At 38.6% G+C, this 23,289-nt stretch overlaps 1 protein-coding gene and 1 pseudogene across 2 annotated transcripts in view; one reads left to right on the top strand and one right to left on the bottom strand.

Annotated features, from left to right (window-relative positions):
- Positions 1-23,289, top strand: part of CYB5B (cytochrome b5 type B) — a gene marked incomplete at its 3' end in the record, with an annotated part of 28,907 nt that overhangs the window by 3,081 nt on the left and 2,537 nt on the right. Inside the window, exons 2-4 of the mRNA XM_079723793.1 lie at positions 12,677-12,805; positions 13,346-13,375; positions 22,755-22,783. Of these exons, the coding sequence (XP_079579919.1) occupies positions 12,677-12,805; positions 13,346-13,375; positions 22,755-22,783 (188 nt within the window). The remainder of the gene's footprint in view (positions 1-12,676; positions 12,806-13,345; positions 13,376-22,754; positions 22,784-23,289) is intronic.
- LOC307066196 (ER membrane protein complex subunit 3-like) lies at positions 3,013-12,570 on the bottom strand (annotated as a pseudogene). The gene is made up of 3 exons: positions 12,515-12,570; positions 9,699-10,505; positions 3,013-3,032 (listed from the first exon to the last, which is right to left on the bottom strand). The product of its transcript is annotated as an ER membrane protein complex subunit 3-like (transcript).

The following is a 23,289-nucleotide window of genomic DNA, read 5'->3' as shown; positions in this document are numbered from 1 at the left end:
TATCAGAAGTGAGAAAAGTTTGGAAGCCATTGTTTTATGTATAATTAACCATTTCTGAAAAGAGTAACTTAACACATAGTGCTGTTTTAAAGCTTTCTATGTATTTTTTAGTGACTGTTAGAATAAGTGGGAATACTAGGTTGGAGGGAAAAACAATACAGAAGGGAAGAAAGTAAAACTCTTTAAACCCCAAGAATTTGTTTGAATCCTTCTACATCTTCCAAGCATATACCAATGTATACAGATATGTATAAGTAGAAACAGAATCATAATATTCCTTAATTGAATTATAGTGTCTATTAATTGATTTGGTTTAATAGTAATAGTATTTCTTGGATGCTTATTATTCTGACGGCTTACATGTAATTTCTTTTTTAACCCTCCTAACAACGCATTTTAGAGATTAGAAAACTGAGGAGCAGAGAAATAACTTTCACAAAGTCATAATGTTAAGTGGTACAGGTGGAGTTTGAACTCAGGCAGTCTGACCAGATAACCTATGCCCATTACATTAGGATTTGCCTCAATTTTTTTTATGGCTATAGAGTATGGAATTAGCTCTGTTTTACAACCACCTTCTTCCACATCTTAGATATAATTTGGAAGGATTGGGAATGTGATAGAGGGAAGTTAGAACTAGTACCTTTTTTCTGGAACCCAGGTAATTTTTTCATTTTTTGAGTAGGTCATACGGGTACGTTGTGAAAAGCCTTCCTCCCATCTGCCCAGTTCGACCTCCTCCTAAAGTTAACTACTACTATTTGTGAATCCTTCCAGAGTTTTGTTTTGCATGTACAAGCAAAAGTGAATGTAGTTCCTCCCACTCTTTTTTTTTTTCACCCATAAGGTAACAGCATACAATACCCGCTGAAATATGCCTTGCTTTTTTCATGTAACTGTATATCTCAGGAGTCTTTCCATATCCATACCTGGAATACTTCTTTATTCTTCATAGAATTTGTTGGACTGATTATAATTTATTTAAGCAGTCTCATATTTATAAACATTTGGGTTGTTAGTAATATTTTGCTAAGTTTTTCCCCCGCCTAAGTCAACTCTATTGAGATCTAATGTACATACAATAAAATGTACAGATTTTATATGTGGAGTTCAGTGAGCTTTGAAAAAAGTCTCATCTGTGTAATCACCATCACAATCACTGTATAGAACATTTCTACCATCTATGTTCCCGTACAACCACTGATTTGATTTCTAACACTGCAGAACCGTATGTGTTCTTAATTGTCTGCCTAACGTCTTTCGCTTAACATATCTGTGAGATTCATCTATATTTTCTCTGTGTATCAGCAATTTATTCCTATTTAGTGCTTCTTATTTCATTGTAACCATACTAAAATTTAGCTATCTGCCTGTTGATTGACACTTGGGTTGTTTCCAATTCTTGACTATTGTGAATAAAGCTGCTTTGTACTTTCACGTACAAATCTTTGTGTGGACATATGTTTTCATTCCTCTTAGGTAAATAGCTAGGAGTGAGAATGCTGGGTCATATTTTTTTGTTTTTGTCTTTGTTTTACTTTTTAAGCAACTGCCAGACCTTTTCCCAGTCGCACCAGCAATGCATTAGTTTTCCAATTTCTCCACATCCTCATTAACACGTTTTGTCAGTGATTTACTTTTAGCCTCTCTAATGGGTGTGTGCTGGTATATAATAACGGTTTTAACTTGCATTTGCCTGATGACTAATGATGTTGAATATCTTCATGGGCTAATTGGCCATTTGCATGTCTTGTAAAGTGTCTGTTCAGTCTTGCTCATTTTTAATTGGTTTGTTTTCTTATTATTGACTTGAAAGCAGTCTTTATATATTTTGGATGCAAGTCCTTTCAGAAATATGTATTGCGAGTATTTTCTTACAGTCTGTATTTTGCCTTTTCATTTTCTTAAGTGTCTTTTGAAGAGAATTTTGGTGACATATATATATACACACACGCATATAATATATATATATATACATACATACATACATATATACACACACATTTGGCGATATATATAACACATTTTAATGGCTGGGTGTGGGCTTTGGGGTTCAAGAGTCTTGTTCAGTTTCCTTCTTTACCGTAACCTTGGGCAGTTGTGCTCTGTAAAGGCCTTTTCCCATCTCCTCAAGGGAGATAATAGTACCTACTCCACAGGGTTGTTGTTGAGACACTTGATTTAGGTAATTCATGTAAAGACTTATCATGGTACCTGGCATAAAGAGCTCAGTAAGTGTTAGTGGTTATTTTTATTAATAATAAAAAATTATATTGTTTCCTGTAGCATCTTTTGAGTGCTTACTAACTAGCGTGTGCTCTGAAGATTTAAAGGTGAATTAGATGCTTTGGACTTGCTGGGAAGATGAGATCTGTGTACAAGCAATTGTCTTGCAAGGTAGAGTGGTCTTGCCTTTGGAAAGATGGAGAGTGCACGCTCTGTTTGGTGCCACCCTAGGGTACCCATTGAAAGCTTCGGTGTCTGACTAATAACAGTTCTTACTGGATTTCTCCAAGTCTGGCCAAAAGAAAGTGCAATTTGATCATTATCTAGCTTGTGGAATTACCAAATGTGTAGAAAGTATGCTTTCTTTCCTTGAACGGTCTCCAGTGGTTGGTCCTAGGGAAGGCTAGAAAGAAGATGAGGCAAAATTTAAACTCCAGCACTGTCTAGGTGAGCTGCCCTGATCACAAATCGACTTTGGTTTATTTATTCGTGCAGCATACATGCCAGAGAGGGAGAGAGGGCAGGTAGGAGGGAAGGAGGGCAGAGTGAGCGCCCCCTAGATCTCACTATGTTCCAGGTTCTATGCTATGTTCAGGAATACAGCCATGAATAAGACAACCATGGTCCCTGTTCTTAGGGAGCTTATAGTCTAGTGGAGGAAGAAAGACATTAAATAAATAATTGCAATTGTGATAGTACCATGAAGATGCCTAAGGAATTGTGAGCATCTGTAGCAGTGGTACCTAGTATAGTGGGGATAAGGGTATGTAATCTGGTGGGAATAAGTTATGTTCGGATCTGCAGACCTGAAATTGACCGTGAGCAATTGTGACTGCCAAGGTTACACCATTTCTGGCAGCCATCAAGTTAACCTCTCCTAGGTGACACCCTGCCTTACTAGGTTCTTTCTAATCCAAATGCAAATACCTATGGACCTGCACCATTTCCTGCTGTTCATCACCCACGTCTATTATCTTTTTCTGTGTTGTCAGACTGTTTTTTAGGGAGTAGTTTTTGTCCTCTCCAAAACTTTAACATCCATATCTTATTTTGATGAGGTATTCTGCTAATCTGTTTGGGTAGGCTGGCCTAATTTTGCAGCTTCTGTAATCTTAATGTTTCTAGATTTCATTTTCCAAGTCAGGTGATCTTTAGCATATCCCTACTGTTACTTTTTTTTTTTTTTTTTTTTTTTTTTTGCGGTACGCGGGCCTCTCACTGTTGTGGCCTCTCCCGTTGTGGAGCACAGGCTCCGGACGCGCAGGCTCAGCGGCCATGGCTCACGGGCCTAGCCGCTCCGCGGCATGTGGGATCCTCCCGGACCGGGGCACGAACCCGTGTCCCCTGCATCGGCAGGCGGACTCTCAACCACTGCGCCACCAGGGAAGACCCTATTGTTACATTTTTATTACATCAGCATGGAATTTCCATTCACAGAGAATTTGTGTAATTTTTTTCCCAGCAAGATTTTTATTCTGTAGCTGTTTGTCATTCTTCAGATTCTTCTCTTTTCTGCCCATCTGTCCCCTATCCTTTCCATAGAATTAGTAATCTGGAAGTATTATTTTCTGTTAGCAATTTGTCCTCCTTCTTTTCTATATTAAAACATAAAGCTTCTGTCCTCCTTTCAGTAATACTTAGTAAATGAACTTAAGGAAAAGCCAAAAGGCTTCCCCTGCTCCCTACCACATATTCCGTGGACAATTGACCGACTAAAACCCTTCCCAAGGGGACATTACAATGTTTCCTTTGTATCTGTAAAGTATTTCACTTGATTATTGCTGGTCTGAGATAGAAATGAATCGATCACAGGCATTGTTTGAAAGTTTATGATCTTGGTTGCCATATAGTTTATTTGAAATATTTGTAGTGTTATGTAATTGCTTATGCATTAAAAGCTGAGACAAGATCCATTAGTCTTAAAACACAAAGGCTATCCAGTTCAAAAGAATCGTTTTTGCAAATTCATATGAGATTTAAAAGCAAAGCAGATCCTAGAAAAAATGGGAAATGTGTACTGCCTTGTATTAGGTTTACTTAATAAAAACAGGGAGAAACTAAGGATTGTCCAATAGATTTGAATAGCACTGGTAACCAACCAATCTAGGTGGCTGAGGATAACCTCCGGACTCCTTGGTCTTATTTGTTTTGTTTTGCTGTGATTCAGACAAAAGTAAACTTTTGGGCTTACGTTAATTATAGGTATGTAAACCTAGCTTCGTGTGTGTGCGTGGTAAAATATATATAACATAAAAATTTGCCATTTTAACCATGTTTAACTGTACTATTTGGTGGCATTAATCGCATTCACAGTTTGTGCAACCAACATCACTATCTATTTCTAAAACTTTTTCATTACCCCAAACAGAAACTCTGTAACCATTAGGCAATAACTACCCTCTCATCACTCTTCCCAAGCCCCTGATACAACCTCTAATTTACTTTGTGTCTCTATGAATTTGCCTATTCTAGCTACCTGATATAAGTAGAATCATACAATATTTGTCCTTTTGTATCTGGCTTCTTTTATTTAGCATGTTTAGGTTTTTAAATTTTTATTTTTATTATGGTAAAATATACATAACATAAAATTTACTATTTTAACCATTTTTAAGTGTACAGTTCAATGGCATTAAGTACATTCACACTGTTGTGTGTCTATCACCATCACCTGTTTCCAGAAATTTTTCATCATCCCAAATTGAAACTGTACCCATTAAACAATAACTTCCCATTGCCACCTCCTCCCAGCCACTGGTAATCACTGTTCTACCTTATGTCTCTGTGAATTTTACTGTTCTAGATACCACGTGTAGATGGAATCATACAGTATTTGTCATTTCTGTATCTGACTTATTTCACTTAGAATAATGTCTTCAGGGTTCATCCATGTTGTAGCATGTATCAGAATTTCACTCCTTTTTAAGTCTGAATAGTATTCCATGATACGTGTATACCACGTTTTGTTTGTCTGTTCATCCATTCTTCAGTGGACACCTGGGTTGTCTCCACCTGTTGGCTGTTGTGAACAGTGCTACAGTGAACATTGGCATACAAGTGTCTGTTTGAGTCTTTGTTTTCAGTTCATTTGGATATATACCTAGCAGTGGAATTGCTGGGTCGTATGGTAATTATATTATAATTAGCTTTTTGAAGACACTCCAAACTGTTTTCCACAGCAGCTGTGCCATTTTACATTCCCACCAGCAATGGATGAGCTTTCTAACTTCTCCATGGACCACTTGTAATTTTTCTTTTTTTCAGTCATAGCCATCCTAGCAGGTGTAAAGTGGTATCTTTTTGTGGTTCAATTTGCATTTCCTTAATGACTAATGATGTTAAGCATCCTTTCATGTGCTTATTCGTTCTCTGTATCTTCTTGGGAGAAATGACTATTCAAGTTTTTTGCCCATTTTTAAATTGGATTGTTTGTCTTTTTGTTGGTAAGTTAGATTTCTTTATATATTATGGATATTAATCCTTGATTAGACATGTGACTTGCAAATATTTTCTCCCATTCAGTAGGTTGTCTTTTCACTTTCTTGATAATGTCCTCTGACATTTTGATGGAGTAAGTCCTTCCATATCAGCAGTTACTTTAAATGTAAATGGATTAAACTCTCCAGTCAAAAGACAGAGATTGGCAGAATGGATAAAAATCCATGGTCTAACTATATGCCATCTGTAGGAGACTCACTTTAGATTCAGAGACACTAATAGGTTGAAAGTGAAAGAATGGAATCATATTCCATGCAAATAGTAACAAAATAAGAGTAGAGGTGGCTATACTAACATTAGATGAAAGAGATATTAAATTTAAAAAAAGCTTTTAATGGGCATAGAGTTGTTTTGTTTTGGCCATGCCCTGTGGTTTGCGGGATCTTAGTTCCCCGACCAGGGATCGAACCCATGCCCCCTGCATTGGGAGCACAGAGGCTTTTTAAAAATTAATTAATTAATTAATTTTGCGGGGCTGTGTTGGGTCTCCGTTGCTGTGTGCGGGCTTTCTCTAGTTGTGGCAAGCAGGGGCTACTCTTTGTTGCGGTACATGGGCTTTTTATTGCAGTGGCTTCTCTTGTTGCAGAACATGGGCTCTAGGCATGTGGGCTTTAGTAGTTGCAGCATGCAGGCTCAGTAGTTGTGGTGCACGGGCCTAGTTGCTCTGCGGCACGTGGGATCTTCCCAGACCAGGGATTGAACCTGTGTCCCCTGCACCAGCAGGCAGATTCTTAATCACTGCGCCACCAGGGAAGTCCTGGGAGCAAGGAGTCTTAGTCACTGGACTGCCAGGAAGTCCCCATAGAGTTTTATTTTTACAAGACAAAAAGTTCTGAAACAGGTGGTGCTGGTGGTTGCACTGTTTTACATTCCCAGGGTTATAATTTCTTACGTCCAAATCAACACTTGTTATTTTCTGTTTTTTTGATAATAGACATCCTAATGGGTGGGAGGTGGTACTTCATTGTGGTTTTGATTTGCATTTCCCCAGTGACTACTGATGTTGAGCATCTCTTCATATGCTTGTTGGTCATTTGTGTGTCATCTTCAGAGAAATGTCTATTCAACTCTTCTGCCCATTGTATTATCAGGTTATTTGATTTGTTGTTGAATTTTAGGAGTTCTTTATATACTCTGGATATTAACCCCTTATGATTTACATATCTTTTGTTCTGTTGGTTGTCTTTTCACTCTGTTGATTGTGTCCTTTGATGTATAAAACTTTTTAAGTTTGATGTAATCCCATTTGTCAACTTTTGCTTTTGTTGCCTTTGCTTTTGATGTCATATCCAAGAAAGTATCACTAAGTCCAATGTCATAAAAGCTTTTCCCCTAATTTTATAGTTTTGGGTCTTACGTTTAGATCTTTAATCCATTAAGAATTCATTTTTGTATACGATGTAAGGTAAGGGTCCATCTTCACTCTTTTGCATGTGAATAGTCAGTTTTCCCAGTACTATTTGTTGAAGAGACTGTCCTTTCCCTGTTGAGTGGTCCTGGCACCCTTGTCAAAGATCGTTTGACTATACATAGAGTATACGCAAAGGCAGTTGTGTCTGTGGTATTTTGGAACTTACTTTCCCACTATTTATATATTCCTAAGATTTAGCCATATGGTGTCACTCTAGTAAGTGACCACATTTGGATAACCACCATCTAGGACATTATAACATCCTGGAACCTCCCCTTGTAGACCCTCCCAATCACTGCCTCCTTCCTCATTCCCAGAGGTACTGGCTCTCTTGACTTTAACTCTATAGATTCATTTTGCCCTTTTCTTTTCTTTTCTTTTTTTTTTTTTTTTTTTTGGCAGCACCGTGTGGCATGCAGGATCTTAGTTCCAACCAGGGATTGAACCTGTGCCCGCTGCACTGGGAGCTCGGAGTCTTAACCACTGGACCGCCAGGGAAATCCCTCGTTTTGCCTATTTTTGAACTTTTTAAAAATGAGTGTCACAGTATATATTGTTTTGTGTCTGGCATCTTTGGTTCAGTATATTCTTTTGTGCATATTGCAGCGCCTCATTCTTTTTCATAGCTGATTAGGATTCTATTGTATGATTATACCTCAGTTTATTCATATTCTCCTTATGGATATTGGGTTGTTTCAGGTTTAGGGTCATAGTGAATAATGATGCTATGATCATTTGTGTGTGTGTATAAGTTCATATATGTATACACATTTCTCTAGTATATACTTAGGGAATTGATTTTATTTTTTTAGAGTGAAATTTTTATTGAGATAATGAGATCCATATGCAGTTATAAAAGAAATAATAGAGAGATCCTTTGTACTTTTTACCCATTTCCCCATACTGGTAAAATTTTGCACAACTGTAGTTGTGCAAAACAACTCAAGATATTGATATTGATACAATCCACAGATATTATTCTGATTTCCCCAGTTTTACTTCCATAAAACTGATCTTAAAGAGAAAACAAGATGGTTTAATTTGTTGAGTCAAGAATCATTCATTCTTGATTACAGTACTCAACATGCAAATTACATTTAACTGTTGGTATAGAATGGCACACTGCCACTTCCCTAGGACATTTAATTCAGACAGAATTATCCCTGGGCAACTGTTATCTTTGTATCTGCCAGCAATTGCCCTATCTTCCTTCTTATAATAATATGTAAACTCTCATATCCAGAATAACTGGGTCTTTAGTTCAACTGAGTGGTTACGTACAGTACAGAACCATTGATTCCCCCCCCCCAGTGGATTTGATATATTCTGAGATCCAGATCAAGAATCTCCCATATTTAACCTATCTTTGGTCATCCTGAAGGCACTTGAGAATCCAGCAGTATATCAGGGTCATCAGCTTTCCCTGGACAGTATTAAGAGTTACAGAAGGTTTGCTAAGTCTGTCCTAGTCCTGAGTATTCACTCTGAAAAAGAGTTTATTTGAATAAAGTTTTGACCCATTTGCTCTTTATGTCATTCTGTAGGCTCAAAATGAGCAATACAGAGACTTGTTTTGCTCATACATAGTTTCTAAATTTTCAGTAATGAAAATTATTAGTTTTTAAAAGGAAGTTATAAAAATATTAGCACATAAATTAAATATAAAAATACAGGGTATTCGGATCCCAAGAAAACGGGAGTTTACTGTGGTCTAGAAGTCAGGCTGATTGCACATGATAATTAGTTATAATTGGCAATGTTTCTTCCAAAGATTGAATTTTTGCTAAGTTTTTATATATTATCACTAGCTTGAGTTTCCCCCCTTCTCTGCCCTTCATTTCTACAGGCACCAGAAGGAAATTTTAAAACATTTAAAAAATAGCTCTTTTCTTATAAGTCACCCAGCACACAGGCCTCGTTTCTTCTAGTTTCAAACATAAAAAAGAACCTGGGTCAGACAAGAATGATCCTTGTTACATGCCCACCAGTTCATGCATTTTCCTTTTTATTCTGTGAGTCTCCAGTGCAAACAAAAGTTAAAAGGTTAAGGACTACTCCAAGTTCCCAACAGCTAATCCCTGGTTGGCCTTCAAAAAGAGGTCTGTAGGGCTTCCCTGGTGGCGCAGTGGTTGAGAGTCTGCCTGCCGATGCAGGGGGCGCGTGTTCGTGCCCTGGTCCGGGAAGATCCCACATGCCGCAGAGTGGCTGGGCCCGTGAGCCATGGCCGCTGAGCCTGCAGAGCCTGTGCTCCGCAATGGGAGAGGCCACAACAGTGAGAGGCCCGCGTACCGCAAAAAAAAAAAAAAAAAGAGGTCTGTAATTCATTTCTTTTTTTTTTTTTTTTTTTTTGCGGTACGCGGGCCTCTCACTGTTGTGGCCTCTCCCGTTGCGGAGCACAGGCTCCGGATGCGCAGGCTCAGCAGCCATGGCTCACGGGCCCAGCCGCTCCGCGGCATATGGGATTCTCCCAGACCGGGGCACGAACCCGTATCCCCTGCATCGGCAGGCGGACTCTCAACCACTGCGCCACCAGGGAGGCCCTGTAATTCATTTCTGAATATGCCTTCCAAGTGGAGGCATTTAGCCATGTGCTCCTCTTTGACATCACCTGGTGCCCTCTGGTGATCTGTTAGCTCCAAAACTTTTCGCTTTGTCTTGAAAGCTTTCTTCATATCTGTGGTGGGCATGGCCATGGCTGCTCCAGTCATCTGTGTCTCCATCATTCCTGTTTGGTCATTGGCATTATCTTGGCCCACATTTGGAGAGTGAATGCTCTGAAGCCCAAATACACAACAGAAGTACCAGGATGCAGCTATTAATAATGGGTAGTTCGATTCCTTTCTGTAGTGTAAGCTTACATAGGGTCATTGGAAGTAGCACTTTGTGATAAAGCCTAAGAATGTCATGTTGATCCATCCACCAATAAGAATCACAGCAAGGACATTTGTGACATTCTCTTTCATCACGTCTGTGAGCATCGTAGGATCAGTTGTAGGAGAAGGTGGTATTATTTTCCCTTTTTTTTTTTTTTTTTTGAAAACTCCATCCTCTGGGTTGTCGAAGTAATATTTTTATGTCAAGGACTGTTTGGGAATATAATTTCCATTTTCCCTGAGGACTGTGCTTTGAATTAGGACTTAACTAGTTTCAGATATTTGCTCCTGGTTGAGCTTCTTGTCACTCTGCAGTAAGATAGACACCTAGTGGTGGATCACACCCCCAGGTGATGATAAAGATGGGCTGGACCACCCAGAGGCTCATGTTGGAGTTGAGCAGCCCACTGAGAGCCAGTCCGACCAGGGTCACGGGGCTTCTCCTCCTTGGGGCACTGGGGCTCCTCTTGGGATTCTCCACAGGGACTTCTCCTGTCCTGCAGCCTGGGCATTATCTTGGCTCAGGGCTGGCCTGGGCTCTGCTGTGGCCTCAGGCCTAGTGCATTGCCTCAGGCTGGGCTGCTATTTGATTTTAAATAATGTCTGAAGTTTATAGAGTTCTAAAACAGTAATGAAGGGTTCCCTGAAATATTTTTGCTTGCTCTAAACCATCTGTATTAAGACCACATTTTGGATTGAGAGTTATTTTACTAAACCCTTTTTTTTGACCACTCTGACCCTCCTTGGCCTCTGTGAAAAATAAAAAGCAGGCTATAAAACAGTATATACCATATGAACTCATTTTTATGAAGACACAAAACCTTTCATCATTGCCTAGTACATTAAATTGTAAGTACTCAATAAAAATTGAAGCATAATAATTGAAATGGTTGAATGGACAGGAAAAATAGTTTTATGCACCAAAATGTTAACTAACTGTACTTATTTCTGTTATAAGGCTATAGTTGATTCCTTATTCTTTTTTTTTTTTTTTTTGCGGTACGCGGACCTCTCACTGTTGTGGGCTCTCCCCTTGCGGAGCACAGGCTCTGGACGTGCAGGCTCAGCAGCCATGGCTCACGGGCCCAGCCGCTCCGCGGCATGTGGGATCCTTCCAGACTGGGGCACAGACCCGTGTCCCCTGCATCGGCAGGCGGACTCTCAACCACTGCACCACCAGGGAAGCCCCCCTTATTCTTTTTTTTTCCCCATACAGTAGGAAAAAAAAGGATAAAAGCGTTGCTTATTTATTTGTTTATGAGAGATTGGTGAAAATGAAAATTCTTTGTAGTTGTAGAAAGAGCTATGTAGGGAGTCATAAACTCAACCATTCTCTGGAATACTCAAACCACTAAGACATTTTGTTATCCTTTTACTCTGAAAGGCAGCATAATAGTTGGGATGTGCCATAAGGAAAAAATATCTTCCATAGTTTAGATACGTAGAGCAAGTTGGGATGCAATTCCAAAAATAATAGCTTACCAGGGCTGAGAGGGTTCAGATGTAACAACAGGTGAGTGGCAGCTGTCTAACTCTTGCTTCAAAACAGCATGCTTAATGCTGGGGTGGGAGACCCATCACTGAGTGGAGACCTTTTAGGAGACAAAAATAGAAGTTTCCTTATCCTCACAGAGCTCAGAGGCAAGTGACTGACTGGGAGGTTACACTTAGAGTTTTTGTGCTTCCGTTGAATTCATCTTTAAAATAGGGATGATAATATTATTCCTGCTTAAAAGGTCGTTATAAAAAGTAACTACTGAAAAGCATTACTTGATATTCCAAAAATATAAATCGAGATATGTCTAATAGTGTAAATTCTAAATTTGTTAGTTGTAAGTAAATGTTTATTGAGTGTTTAAGTCAGGGACTGTGCTAAATGCAATTTTTTAAAAATTATTTTCTGAGTAGGTAATACTGTACTTGGGAAACCAATTTCGGAAGGGTGTACAGTGAAAAGTCTTCCTTGCACCTGTCTCCCAGCCACCAGGTTCCCTTAAATGTTTCCGGAGAGATTTTATGCATATGCATGCATATGTGTATCTGCTTTTTAAAATGATCGATGATAGCACATTATACTAACTATACCTTTCCCTTGTTGAGTACAGAGTATTTCCTATCCTTATCTCATATAATACTCACAATAGTAGTTAAGATAGGTACTCATATTGTCTCCATCTTACAAATAAGGAAACAAAAACATCTCAATTTCTTAATAACTTATCCAAGGTATATAGCATGTAAGTTATAGATAGAATCTACTTTCTAGGTATAGAGGCAGTTATTTTGGTATTATTTATTTATTTAGCTTTAAAGTTTGAAACCATTTCAAACTTACAGAAAAGTTGCAGGAATAGAATAATATTCTTTCTTTGGCTTTCCTAACCTTGATATTTTTGGAGGTCATAGCTGGTCGTTTTGTAGAATATCTCTCAATTTGTGATTGTCCTAGGTTTCCTCACAGTTAAACCCATATGATACATTTTTGGCCAAAAGACACAGGAGTTACGCTGTGTTCTCCCCATTGCATCCCGTCATGGGGTATGCAGTGCTGATTCGTCCCATTGCTGCCATTAAAGGGAGAAAAGGGAAAAGAGGAGGGGGAGGAAGTAGCTTACATTAGTTAGCTTTTCAGACAGCCCTCTCTTCAGTAAATATCTTTTCCTTGTAGCATCCTGGCGGAGAAGAGGTTCTGCTGGAACAAGCTGGTGGAGATGCAACTGAAAGTTTTGAAGATGTAGGCCACTCCTCTGATGCCAGAGAAATGCTCAAACAGTACTATATTGGTGATGTGCATCCGGTAAGAATAAGCTGAGCTCTAGGAGTGCTTGTAGAGAGAGGAAGCTATCCAACAGCCACAGATCATGATGAGGGAATGAATTACTAAAATGGAAATTCGTTCAACCCAGCCATCAGGCTAAATTTTCTCCAAAATCATCTAGCCTTACTGTGCTAAGATAGAGCTTCTTGTCTGTAAATCAACACATATAGTGTCTATGAAAAGGAACTGATTTTGGAGGTGGGGTTATTTTTGATTGATTTTTTTGTAATGCAGTTAATATCTCTACCTAAAATAGTAGTTTGGCCTTGCAAATTCATTGCTAAAAGTGGTAACTATGGACTTTTAAAACCATATCATTCTAACAAGGGACCCTGATAACGCTCAGAGTCAGGGATGCAGGGGTCGGGGAGTGGGCAGTACCCTTCTGTAGACCCTGGCATCTCCCAGGGAATTACTACTACCAGAATGTAGTCTGATGTTCCAAAGTTAGAAATAAGCAGGTAATGAGAGTTCGTTTAGATGTGTCTTAAAGTATTATTTGTTTTGCTCTTTAAACAGAATGACCTTAAACCCGGAAGTGATGGCAAGGTAAGAAGTCCTCTATTTCTCTTGTGTCTTTCAAGTGTTTATATTTCTATTTACTCACATAAAGTTGCTTTTTTTTTTTTAATGTATTGTAACAAGAGAAGTGTTTACTTTCCCCCAAACAAAAATCCTGTTTTTCAGGAATTTGGACTCAGTACCATCTCAGGAAAAAAGAATAGCTGAGTCTTGAACAGTAGGAACATTTTGTTCATGCTTCTATTCGTTTTTTAAAAAATTGAAACTCTAAAGCCATGCCCCGTATTGCTTTGAAAGAAATTAGTTTATAGGTTCAGTTGTAGAAAAGTATTTCTTATTCTTACATTTAATAGTATAGATGCTAATAATTGCTTCTGTGTTGGAAAAAGAATTGGAAGGTCGATTTACTCTTGCAAGTCTTAGAATGAGTTGTAGACTGGAACAATTGAGTAATTGACTGGAAAAGGCCTTTCTGTCCCTATTCCCCTATGGTGTAGGCTCAAATAGGCCTACACACCCTTCCCATTCACACAGTGATACCGCAAAAACAAAAGATTAAATATTTGAAAACCTTAATGTGTACTGCATAATGTACCAGGAAGAAAATATGAAAGCCTTTTTGCTTCCCACCAGCTGGATGGTTCATCTCCCTTATTCCCCCACTTTTTTCTTGCTATTTTCCTTGACTCTTCCCCTACCCTCTAATTTAAAGGGACAGCAGTTAGTTGTCACCCAGAACATCATGGAGGCAATGCTCCCTCCTCTCTTCCTCCTTCTAGCTTCTTGCTTCCCTTTCCTCATTGAGCTGGCATTACTGAACTCATGTGACACAGCAATTAAAGTTGGCCTATACACAAGAATTCTTTCAATTCAAGAGATTGCTTGATGGTATCTGCCGCCTGTTGCTCTGCCATCCAGAGTGCTTGTGTAAATTAACGCTTCCGTCCTGCTGCACTCTGCTACTCTGAACTGTTGAATTGTTTATGAAGGGAGCATGAAATATTTCTTTAAATGCTTTGTGAGCACTGTTGGTTTGTTTGTCCTCCCCTCCTAACACATGTACTATCCATTCTTGAATCTTCACTTGTGTAATTAAGGTAAAATTCGAGCTAAGCATGGCTTGTTTGGTATATTGAACATGTCCAGAAAGCATTGCTCTCAGAGGTCAACGTTTGATTCAAGGGATGTTCCCATTTGTACAAGAGATGCACCTTGTATCCAGGAGGCATAAGCCACTTCTGCACAGCACTGTGAGAACACCCATTATGTTTAAGACAAATAAAATTATGGGGGAGTTACAATGTCTAGAAGTCTACAAATTGCTTCTTGTTGCCGTTTTTCTTCCTTGGTAGTATATATGTAGTTAGGACCATTCTTAGGAATGGAGAGCAGTGTTTCTCAAATGCTATTCCTTGTACCACCTGTATTGTAATCTCTTGGCATGTTTTCTGAAATGTATATTTCCTGGGCTGCCATTACTACTACTGATTCATGATCTCTGGAGGTGGGAATTTGCACTTAAAGTAACCCAGATAGCCAGGCACCAGACTGTGCTGAATGACATGCCCATCTTTTCATTTGAAAACAGGGAACTTGGGCTTCCCTGGTGGCGCAGTGGTTGAGAGTCCGCCTGCCGATGCAGGGGACGCGGGTTCATGCCCTGGTCCAGGAAGATCCCACACGCCGCGAAGCGGCTGGGCCTGTGAGCCACGGCCGCTGAGCCTGTGCGTCCGGAGCCTGTGCTCCGCAACGGAAGAGGCCACAACAGTGAGAGGCCCGCGTACCGCAAAAAAAAAAAAAAAAAAAGAAAACAGGGAACTTTAGTTCTCTTCTGTGGAAAGCACTGTCTGCCTTCTATATATAGGCCAAAGAATTAACTAGAGATGTCTCAGATAAATTAAAACTGTTGAGCCTTGGACTTTTTGTAAGAAATAAAGAAAAAGAAACCCTTTTAGCTGGTGAGATTTGGTGAAATTCTGTAAAAATTCAGAAGTCTCCAAATGTAGTTTGGCCCCAGCCTGGCTTAAAGAGTGATTAAAGGCAGTGTTTTCAAGGCTGTTTTTATCATGTCTGCTATACCCAAAGGATAGTCTCCATTAAATAGAGAGTCTGATTATTGAGTGTTTCCAGTCACACTGCTGTACTTCAGGCAGATCCAAGACCACCTACATAGGTTGTCATAGAGCTATAGTCCAGCCTGATTTTGGTTCCAGGAAGAAATTCTTGATCCTTCACATTTATTTCTTACATGGGTTTTAAAGAAGCACTTCTGTGCCTAGGCTGCAGGTGTCTCTTTTCTCAATTTTTTTTTTTTTTTTTTTTTCTGTACGTGGGCCTCTCACTGTTGTGGCCTCTCCCGTTGCGGAGCACAGGCTCCGGACACGCAAGGCTCAGTGGCCATGGCTCACGGGCCCAGCCGCTCCGCGGCATGTGGGCTCCTCCCGGACCGGGGTACGAACCCACGTCCCCTGCATCGGTAGGCAGACTCTCAACCACTGCGCCACCAGGGAAGCCCTCAATTTTTTTTACATTCACCATGAAGAAGTAAATGTAAAGTTCATTTCATTAATACTTTCCTTTCTTTTGGTTAAGGTTTCAGAACCTCTTGTGAGGAAGTGATTTTTTTTTAATGCCTAATTAAGAGGTGTCTTCTGCCTTATGCGACAGTTTTCATTTTCATTCTTCCTTTATTTTTCTACTTCTCTCCTCCCTCCACAGCTCCAAGCTCCATGTCTCTTCCCTGCCTGAAACTACCTCTCTACCCCCTCAAAAAAACTTTTTTAAAAAAAGCACCCAAAACATGCTATTCTAGAGTGTAAATCAGAAACTTTTCCCCAGTATTTTGGAAACTACCTTTCATACTGCTTTTGCTATGACATGAGTAAATAAATAATTGATGGTCACCATTGTTTCCTTGTTAGACTGATAATGCCTGAGGTTCAAGACCCTGAAATGTTTGTTACAATACTAAAACTTAAAAGCTTAAAAACTACAGATCTGGCAACAGATGTTTTTCTTACCTGCTTCAGTCAAAGATAACTAACTAGAATTAAAAAACCTTTTTGTCTCTAAATCTCTTCCTGGCTGGATTAATCCCCATGCTGAGAGCCATCAATCTTCCATTCATACTTAAGTTAACACTTTTCTGGTCTGCTTTGAGTTATGAAAACTCACCTTAGAAACAGTGTTTTCTGTGCCAGTTTGCCTGCCTGCCTACTGTGCTAAAGTAACCTAGACACATTTGTGGTCCATGAGGTCTCTCTTTGGATTGTGGGTTTACTTCTTGGTTAACATTTTTAGCACTCAGTCTACCTTCAGTTCAGGAGATAAGGAACATACAAATGCTAACCTGACTAAAAAAAATGGCACCATTTCATTCATTTATTCAACAGATATTATCTAGGTGACAGTTCAACTGCTTCACTAGTCAAATCTCATTACGGTGCATAGACCCAATAACCTGACCATTTTTCCGTTTAACTTTTTTGAATGGGTAGTTTGTGGTGTACATGGTTAAAAATTCAAATAGTACAAAAAAGCGTACTATAAAAATGACTGCCATCGCCAACTCTGTCTCCCAGTTCCCCTTCTCCTGAGGTAACCAGCTACCAGTTTCTTGTTTACTCTTCCAAAGAGATTCTGTGCATACATAAATATAAATAGGTGGATGGATGGATAGATAGACTGATCAGTAGACAGACCAACCATCCCTTCCTTTAAAAATCTCATAGGTGCTGTTCTGCCCCTTGCTTCTTTCTACTAAAAAATTTTATCTTAGTGATTGTTCCTTATCAGTTTATAAAGGTCTCTCTCATTCTCTTTAATACTTAGTATTCCATAGACAAAAACTTTGATGAGATGACATTTGCTGTAACAGGATTTGATCTGTTTCTTTTTTTTAAGGAAGTAAGATTGTCTCTATAAAGGCTTAACATGGTTTTCTTTGTTTGTTTTTTTTTTGGTTGCGTTGGGTCTTCGTTGCTGCACATGGGCTTTCTGTAGTTGTGGTGAGCAGGGGCTGCTCTTCATTGCGGTGACTTCTTGTTGAGGAGCACGGGCTCTAGGCATGCAGGCTTCAGTAGTTGTGGCACGCAGGCTCAGTAGTTGTGGCTCATGGGCTCTAGAGTGCAGGCTCAGTAGTTGTGGCACACGGGCTTAGTTGCTACGTGGCATGTGGGATCTTCCTGGACCAGGGGTCAAACCCATGTCCCCTGCATTGGCAGGCGGATTCTTAACCACTGCGCCACCAGGGAAGTCCCTTAACATGTTTCTTAAACTTCATTTTTTAACTTAAAAAATTTAACTTTTGAAATTTAGTAAACTCCATCTATGTTAGAAGCAATTTATAACTTGCATTTAAAGGCAGATACATTTTTTTCTCCCAGATGCTACAGACTTTTGTTATACAGTTTTCTATTACACGTACGTAAAGTATTATACGTACATACATTCAGTTTACCTTCTCTTTTATGGGAGGGAAACTAAAAAGAATGCATGCTTTATAGTTATGTAATGTAGTTAGTTGGTTGCATCATACTAAAAATTTCCTTTTAAGAATTGTTAAATATTCCTATCATATCTAATTTATTAACATTTAAAATGGGTATGCAGATGCCCTTTAGATGAGTAGTGCTTGCTATTCACCAAAGAATTTTGTATGGTGGTTTCATTGTTGCCTGTTTTTTTTCCCACTAACATTTGTATTTTGTAACGTAATCTTTTGAAATAAAGCATAGAATGTAATGGCAAGATCACTCTTGAAAGACAAAATACCCTTTTCTGAGGAATCTGAAGGCTTAGTGTCTTCTTGTAATGCTTTATTTAGAAATGATGTGCAGTTTTGCAAAGCAAGATGTCAGAAGGACAAGGTAACATCTTTTGCAAATCAGCCCTCCAATGTTATAACAAGTTTTTCACTTCTTAGGTCCCAGTAGAAATTAGTGTCTGTTTTAATTTTTTTTTCTTCAGTGATGTCTTATGTATCTTATAATGGGGTCTTGAGAGAGTCGTATAGAAATTTGTTTTAGCAGGTGTTTTTCATCTTTGAATTTGCCCTTATGTACAGGGAAATATTATTTATATGACTGAGCTGACTCTAGGGATTTATGCTTTATAAGACAGTAATTGTTAAACTGTATTCTCATCTAGAAAGAAATTTTAGTACATTAGAGCGTCATGAGAAGGCTGTCCTCAAGATCCACACCACATGGCCATGAAAATATTGAAATAATATACTTTAGGTTGTATGATGAACCTAAAACTAAAATTTATATAGTGTTAACTAATGTTACACAGTCCATTGTATTATGGGGGGGAAATCCTTTGCAGTAGTGTTTGAAACCCAAAGTTCCCAAGTTGTTTTTCATAAGTTTCTGGCCACATAGAAACCAAATTATTCTAAATAAAAAGCTGCAAAAACTACCAGACCACCCAAATACTCATTAAGTTTGCTGAAGGTGTCCTATGGTTTAAAATCCACTTCTTCCAATTTTAAATACTTGGAATCTCTTGGAATGGCTAACATTCAATTTAGGAATTAAAACATAAGCTTCTTATATACCTTATATTTCCCTTTTATTTAAACCTCTGAAAGTCTAAGTATAAACTGTTTAGGCTGAAGATACACGTAACGCTCTGTGTATATGTTTTAATGCATCATAACTATAATTTTGGTGCATTGCTTCCTACGTTTATGTTCTGGTGACAAAGTACCCCATTCCTTAAACATGTGTTCTCCTCCCATGTTTTTTTCATAAACAGGGTTCATAGTGAAATCACCCCCCACTGACCCCCAAATCCCTTCGCATATGTTTGCCAATTATGACATTTCTTTATCATTCTTTTAACCACATCAGAGAGGGTTGGTACTCACGCACACTGTCTCTCAGAAGAGTATCTGGAAGAACACACCTTTACGTACGTGCTGGAAAATAGAAACATCTCTGTGTGGTTGTGCTTCTTCAGTCTTCCTTCTTGGACGTGGGAGAATGGTATTAACTTCTCTCTAATCTTTAGAAGTCTGCTCTTGTAGGTTTTGCTAAAATGCCCTTGGGTCAGAAAATTGTGTTGAGTTAATTGAATATGACTTTAGAATTCAGGTTCATCTGATTTGAGCCTTTCAGTTCACAGGTGAGGAAACTGATTTAGCATTGAGCTTGAGGATATTAGACATAATTTCAGTTATAATCAGCTTTAATAAAAAGGTTACTCAAATATTATGAAATATTTCCTCTTGTCCTACAAAGTCCATGTTTAGTATTTGTATGTATATAAATATATGTATTTACTTATTTATTTTATGAGGGAATTAAAGGCTTAGTGAATCTTGAACTTTAGGAACCACCATACTTAAACAGTTAATTTCTGTTAATTTTGGACTAAAATCAGAGTAGACTTAAAGCAATCTGGTTGTTTGGAATTGGATTCCAGACTCATTGGAGAATAAAGAAGCATGCATATTAATCACTTGGTAAGGCTTTTGGTAGAACTCTGGATTTGAACTGCTCTCTTGTAACTAAAATCATATAGTATTGCAATTACTACTATCCATGCCAAAGATGGGGAGCAGTCACTTCTCCTGACCAATCTTGCATGTAAATTAAAATGTGGGCAAGAACATAACCAGCCAAGATACGCCTGAACACCCACAGGGGTAAATTAAAGTCAATCATAAACTGTAGGAATTTCACCTAAGCATCTGTTAGATTCAGCACAGAGCTCTGGAGTGGAAATGAGAACGGGGGAGCTGTACATGGAGAGACTGGAAGGGTGAAGATGAAGGAAGGTTTTGTGTTAATAGAACCCTCTTCTTCTTAATTTTGTTAAATTAAAAATAACTTATTTGGCTTCTTTCCAAACTTGGCCGAGACACTTGGCTACAAGAGCAGCGCCTTAAAAAACTCTTTCATTTATAGTTGATCAAAAGCGGAGTCACTTTGGCATTTATTTGGCTCTTGGTATTCTAAAGAGGATAAGCTTCCTTCTCTTTTCTTTCCTAGATTGCTCTTAAAACAGGGGTTGAGGTACTTAGTTAAAAGAAAGAGAGGGAGGGAGGCAGGGAGGAGGGAAGGAAGGAAACCATGTATATTTTAAAATTTTTATTGCTTATTACAAACTATTACAATTTCAGTATATTACGGTCTTGATTCGTCTGGCCTCTCTCTCTCCCCCTCGGTTTCTTCTCTCACTTGCTTACTACGTTGTCTGAGGCTCACTCTAGTTAGCACACACCAGTGCTTTTGGTTGTAAAAGAGGCTAAAAACTTTGAAATAGAGAATCCATTTATATGAACTAACGGATTTCATGTGGTTATAGGTTAAACATCATAATACATATATTACTCCGTTTCGCTTTCATGTAAGCCTTTCAGATTACCTCCGCTTTTTTTTTTAATACTAAGTCTACATTTTTTGTTCCATAAATCATTGGTATATGTGTGGATAAAGAAAGCATAAAAGACCGTGGAATTTTCTTGATAGAATTCAATTATTTCTTGGCTACTGTAGTGGAATATTTAAAAAGGCAATGTTGGGCTTCCCTGGTGGCGCAGTGGTTGAGAACCCGCCTGCCAATGCAGGGGACACGGGTTCGAGCCCTGGTCCAGGAAGACCCCACATGCCACAGAGCAACTAAGCCCCTGCGCCACAACTACTGAGCCTGCGCTCTAGAGCCCACGTGCCACAACTACGGAGCCCGTGCGCCTAGCCCATGCTCCACAACAAGAGAAACCACCGCAGTGAGAAGCCTGTGCACCGCAACGAAGACTAGTCCCCGCTCGCCACAACTAGAGAAAAGTCCCCGCGCAGCAACAAAGACCCAACGCAGCCAAAAATAAATAAATAAATAAATAAGTTTTTTAAAAAAAAAGCTTTAAAAAGGCAACGTTGTAAGTGAGACGCACACACAGCCGTCATTACCACCCCAGCCTTCCAAATCTGCAAAACACTTGCTGTATTTCTCGAAGATTGACCGTAACATGTTTTAGCTAGCCTGACTCATTCTATTCAAGGAGAAATGTCCCAGATCGTTAACACTGGGGTCTCAAAGAAGTGTAGTAGTATCTTAATAGGATTTATCTAAAACTTTTTATTGGAAGTTTTACTTGCCTATAGGCGATTTCTTTCAAGTTTGGGGCATGTATTCATTTGCATGACAGTGTTTTGGGTATATGAAATTAAAACTAATGTCATGGTCTGCTCTAAAGTATCTAGGCCAGTATGTATGTAGGGTTTTTGGGAATCTTGGAGGTTACTGAAATCTGTAGTTATGTGTCCATACCTTGGCATATTATTGCATATTGGCAAAGAAGATCTTTTGGGCAGCAGTAACTTATGCTAATGGATTATTGTCCTCTGGCAGTAAGTTAGCAGGCTTTTTTGTACTATACAACTAATTAATGAAATCCATAACTTCATTTGATATTTACATAAATTGAATTTAAAAATTTAGTATCAACTTTATTAAGGTATAATTCACATGCCATCCAGTTCACCTATTTAAGATGTATAAGTCAAGGGTTTTTAGTCTATTCAGAGTTGTGCAACCATAATCACAGATTAATTTTGGACCATTTTCATCGCTCCAAAAAGAAACCACGTAACCTTTAGCAGTCATTTTCCAGTTCCCTCCAGCTCCTCTTCTCCCAGCCCTAGGAAACCACTAATCTACTTTTCTGCCTCTCAGTTTGCCTATTCTGAACATTTCATGCAAATGGACTTTATATAATACATGGTCTTTGGTTTCTTTCAGTTCACGTAACATTTAAGGTTCATCAGTGTTGTCACATGTATAAGTACCTTGTTACTTGTTACTGCCAGATTTTTGTTTTTAAGTTTATTTTGGTATTTTCTTTCCCCTAACTCCATTCTTGCTGTTTTCATTGTGAAATAAGCCCTAAGGTCTCTAATCGTAATTATTACGATTTCAGAGAGTAAACCAGTTCACTTCTCTAAGCCACAAAGCAGTCATCTGCATGCTTTTGAGCATTTCCCAGTTGATCTCTATGTTACAAGACAGGAGTTTTTATTTTTTAACAGTCTTTTCACAAAATGTGATCTTAGCTTCTGCCAGTGGCAAGCCACGGTGAACCAGGCTTACCATTGTGACTGCAAATTAGTTCATTGCAATATAGTTTGTACCAGTGGCTTTTTTTGTTTGTTTGTTTTTTACAAATAAAAAGAGTTTAGGTCATTTCTCTAAGCTTTCATTAGTGGTTCTTTACTAGGGAATACCTGTATATTATCAGAAAAAGAATTCCTAGTCCTCCCATCACATATGGATTTGTAAACATCAAATTGCATGAAAGATGAAGTTCTTCAGAGTTTGCATGACTATTCGAGAAGATTTATATACTCTGTGTTAATCTTGATTGTTTGTTTGTTTGTTTTTGAATATGCATCTTCTTCAGGACCCTCCGAAAAATAATACGTGCAAAAGGTTGGTATTCCCTTTATAGATTTCTTTATGCTCAACATACTGTGTGGCAAAGAGGTTCTTCCATAAATATACATGTGTAACATAACTTAGAGTACAGTTTGACAGCTCATTCTTTTTTGGTCAAAATAATTACAAATTCAGTAGTTCCTTAGCTTTAGCAAAATTAATTTTTACAATTTTAGTCATCTTGAGTAATCTCAAAAAAGTTCTTGCCTTGAGTAATTTTTAAATCTTGTTGTGACATAAATTAGAATCACATGTAGTAAGAGGTAAGTATGCATGGACAAGTACTACTGTTAATTCAGGCCCACAGTCTCTGTAGCTCAGCCAAGCTATGCAACTTCCACTAAAAACTTAATCTCATTTAATCCTCACAACCACTCTGCACCTACCTTACATATTATAAATGTAATAATAAATGTAAAAATGTATTATTACATTTTACAGAAGAAAAAAATTGTGTATTGCAGTCATGTTCAGGAATGTGTGCTTTCTCAAAGGTTTAC

This window comes from Hyperoodon ampullatus, assembly GCF_949752795.1.
Source record: "Hyperoodon ampullatus genome assembly, chromosome: 18".
Lineage (NCBI taxonomy): Eukaryota > Metazoa > Chordata > Mammalia > Artiodactyla > Ziphiidae > Hyperoodon > Hyperoodon ampullatus.
This window is presented reverse-complemented; position numbering and strand designations above follow the sequence as displayed.